The sequence below is a fragment of the Tachyglossus aculeatus genome, chromosome 4 (assembly GCF_015852505.1).
Source record: "Tachyglossus aculeatus isolate mTacAcu1 chromosome 4, mTacAcu1.pri, whole genome shotgun sequence".
Taxonomy (NCBI): domain Eukaryota; kingdom Metazoa; phylum Chordata; class Mammalia; order Monotremata; family Tachyglossidae; genus Tachyglossus; species Tachyglossus aculeatus.
The window spans coordinates 12220334-12223878 of record NC_052069.1 but is presented as its reverse complement, the minus strand read 5'-3'; the positions used below and the strand labels follow the sequence as shown (position 1 = coordinate 12223878).

Sequence of the window (3545 nt, the reverse complement as noted above, 5' to 3'; positions counted from 1 at the left end):
TTTTGGGGTGGTTTGTCCCTGTTCACTAAGAAGCAGAAGTCCCCAGCCCCCGGGAGACAGACAGACAGACACACCCTTGTGCTCCCCCTCTCTCAGATTGGGATGCATCATTAGGCCTCAGCACTAATGACGATCATCCGTGTGCTACTGCTGAGCCCTTGGAGTGACAGGCAGAAACACGTACCTTCCAAGCGCTTAGTACAGGGCTCTGCACACAGTAAGCGCTCAATAAAGACAATCGAATGGATGAATGAAGCACAGAGGGGACTCAGTCGACCACAGAGCACATGCGTGCCAGCCTCGGCTTCGGTTCAGGCCCAGAAGGACCCCATAACGACGGGTCAAGAAGGTGTCTCCCGTAGGCCATCCGGAGGGAACGGGGTGATGTCACCCGGGGGAATGTCCCCACCCGGTTCCCCGGGGGAGGGCCGAACGCCCGGGTCCCCGTGGCCGGCCTCGTCGGGGAGGACGTCATCGTAGGCCGTGACCACGCGGCCGGGGCAGAGAGGGCCCCGGTTGCAGGAGAGGAGGCGGTGGGTCAGGCGGACGGTCCGGTCGGGGCTGCCGGAGAGGGCCGGACCGCAGCCCAGCAGGCCAGCGAAGCCCTGGCGAAAGTCTCTGTTGAAGGCGTAGACGATGGGATTGAGGGAAGAGTTGGCCCAGCCGAACCAGACGAAGACGTCGAAGGTGTCCTCGCCCACGCAGGGAAGGCCGGCCTGGGGGCCGCAGAAGGGCGCCAGGCAGTTGAGGATGAAGAAGGGCAGCCAGCAGCAGACGAAGACGCCCACGACGACGGCCAGGGTCTTGAGGACCTCCGTCTCCTTCCTGATGGAGGCTCGCGGGCCGGAAAAGGCCGGACGGTCCCGGGGCCCGGGGCCCCGGCGGTCCTGGGCCTGCCTGGCGGCCCTCTCCAGCGAGGAGATCCTCCGGATCTGGCCGCGGGCGATGCGGTAGATGCGGGCGTAGGTGACCAGCATGACGGCCACGGGGATGTAGAAGCTGACCACGGAGGATGAGACGGCATAGGCCCGGTTGAGGCTGGAGTCGCAGCTGTCCGGCGGGCGGCCGGTGGCGTTGGTTGGGGCCTTGTGCCAGTGGAGCTGGATGGGGAGGAAGGAGATGAGGACGGACAGGGCCCAGGCGGCGCCCACGGCCAGCAGGGCCAGGCGCGGCCTCATCCCGCGCTGGTAGCCGAAGGGGCTGGACACGGCCCAGTAGCGGTCCAGGCTGATGAGGCAGAGGTGCAGGATGGAGGCCGTCGAGCACATGATGTCCAAGGCCACCCAGACGTCGCAGAAGGCGCCGAAGGGCCAGTAGCCGGCCACCTGGGCCACCGCCTTCCAGGGCATGACCAGCAGGGCCACCAGGAGGTCGGAGGCGGCCAGGGAGCCCACCAAGAGGTTGGTGACCCTGGCGCGCAGGGGGCGGCGGCGGACCACGGCCAGGCACACCAGCGCGTTGCCCACGAGGGTCCAGAGGATGAGGAGGGAGAGGAGGCCTCCGGTGACCAGCTGCTGACCCCGGGCCGGGGGTGGGGGCCCCATGGGACGGCCGGGGGCGACCCCGGACCCTCAGCCCCCCCCCCCCCCCCGGGGGTCAAAGATGAGCCGGCCGGGAAGCCCGGGGGGCCGCCCGGGACAGGCTGGGCCCCCCGCCCTGGACCCCGGCTCCCTGCGGCCCCCCCCCCCCCCACCAGCCGGGCACCAGGACCGGGGACAGAGGGCGGGGGGCGGGGGGAGAGACAGAAGGGAGAGGGAGAGACAGACAGAGAAGGAAAACGAGAAAGATAGAGGGAGGGAGAGAGAAGAAGGAGTGAAAAGCAGAGATAAAGAAAAAAGAGAAGAAAAAAGAGGAAGAAAGAGAGAAGAAACAGAGAGAGGAGAGAGAAAAGGAGATAGAGAAAAAGAGAGAGGGAGGAGAGGGAGAGAGAGGGAGGGAGGGAGCAGAGAGGGAGGCAGGCGAGAGGGAGGGAGCGGAGGGAGCGGGGAAGAGAGAGAGGGAGAGAGAGAAACGGACAGCGAGAGAGAAACGGAGAGAGAGAGAGAGAAAGGGAGAGCGAGAGAGAGACAGGAGAGAGAGAGAGAAAAGGAGAGAGAGAGAGAAAAGGAGAGAGAGGGAGAAAAGGAGAGAGAGAGAGACAGGAGAGAGAGAGAGAAAAGGAGAGACAGAGAAAAAAGGAGAGAGAGAGAAAAGGAGAGAGAGAGAGAAAAGGAGAGAGAGAGAAAAGGAGAGAGAGAGAAAAGGAGAGAGAGAGAGAAAAGGAGAGAGAGAGAGAAAAGGAGAGAGAGAGAGAAAAGGAGAGAGAGAAAAGGAGAGAGAGAGAGAAAAGGAGAGAGAGAGAGAGAAAAGGAGAGAGAGAGAGAAAAGGAGAGAGAGAGAGAAAAGGAGAGAGAGAGAGAAAGGAGAGAGAGAGGAGAGAGAGAGAGAAAAGGAGAGTGAGGGAGAGAAAAGGAGAGAGAGAAAAAGAGAAAGGGGGAGAGAGAAAAAGAGAAAAGGAGAGAGGGAGAGAAAAGAGGAGAGAGAGAGAGAGAGAAAAGGAGAGAGAGAGAGAAAAGGGGAGAGAGAGAGAAAAGGAGAGAGAGAGAAAAGGAGAGAGAGAGAAAAGGAGAGAGAGAGAAAAGGAGAGAGAGAGAAAAGGAGAGAGAGAGAGAAAAGGAGAGAGAGAGAGAAAAGGAGAGAGAGAGAGAAAAGGAGAGAGAGAAAAGGAGAGAGAGAGAGAAAAGGAGAGAGAGAGAGAGAAAAGGAGAGAGAGAGAAAAGGAGAGAGAGAGAGAAAGGAGAGAGAGAGGAGAGAGAGAGAGAGAAAAGGAGAGTGAGGGAGAGAAAAGGAGAGAGAGAAAAAGAGAAAAGGGGAGAGAGAAAAGGAGAAAAGGAGAGAGGGAGAGAAAAGGGGAGAGAGAGAGAGAAAAGGAGAGAGAGAGAGAAAAGGGGAGAGAGAGAGAGAAAAGGAGAGAGAGAGAGAAAAGGAGAGAGAGAGAAAAGGAGAGAGAGAGAAAAGGAGAGAGAGGGAGAGAAAAGGAGAGAGAGAGAAAAGGAGAGAGAGAAAAGGAGAGAGAGAGAAAAAAGGAGAGAGAGAGAAAAAAGGAGAGAGAGAGAAAAAAGGAGAGAGAGAGAAAAGGAGAGAGAGAGAAAAAAGGAGAGAGAGAAAAAAGGAGAGAGAGGGAGAGAAAAGGAGAGAGAGAGGGAGAGAAAAGGAGAGAGAGGGAGAGAAAAGGAGAGAGAGAGAGAAGGAGAGAGAGAGAGAGAAAAGGAGAGAGAGAGAGAGAGAAAAGGAGAGAGAGAAAAGGAGAGAGAGAGAGAGAAAAGGAGAGAGAGAGAACAGGAGAGAGAGAGAACAGGAGAGAGAGAGAGAACAGGAGAGAGAGAAAAGGAGAGAGAGAGAGAAAAGGAGAGAGAGAGGGAGAAAAGGAGAGAGAGAGGGAGAAAAGGAGAGAGAGAGGGAGAAAAGGAGAGAGAGAAAAGGAGAGAGAGAGAGAAAAGGAGAGAGAAAGGGAGAGAGAGAGAGAAAAGGAGAGAGAGAGAAAAGGAGAGAGAGAGAGAAAAGGA

General features: G+C 57.6%; 1 protein-coding gene across 1 annotated transcript; it reads right to left on the bottom strand.

Moving 5' to 3' along the window:
- Nucleotides 1-341: 341 nt before the first annotated feature.
- Nucleotides 342-1544, bottom strand: DRD5 (dopamine receptor D5). The gene has a single exon (XM_038744932.1). The coding sequence runs from the start codon at nucleotides 1542-1544 to the stop codon at nucleotides 342-344; it is 1203 nt and encodes a 400-aa protein (XP_038600860.1).
- Between the last annotated feature and the right edge of the window lie 2001 nt (nucleotides 1545-3545).

Coding starts and splice junctions, on each gene's coding strand:
- DRD5 (XM_038744932.1), bottom strand. CDS start 1,544: ATGGGGCCCCCACCCCCGGCCCGGGGTCAGCAGCTGGTCACCGGAGGC.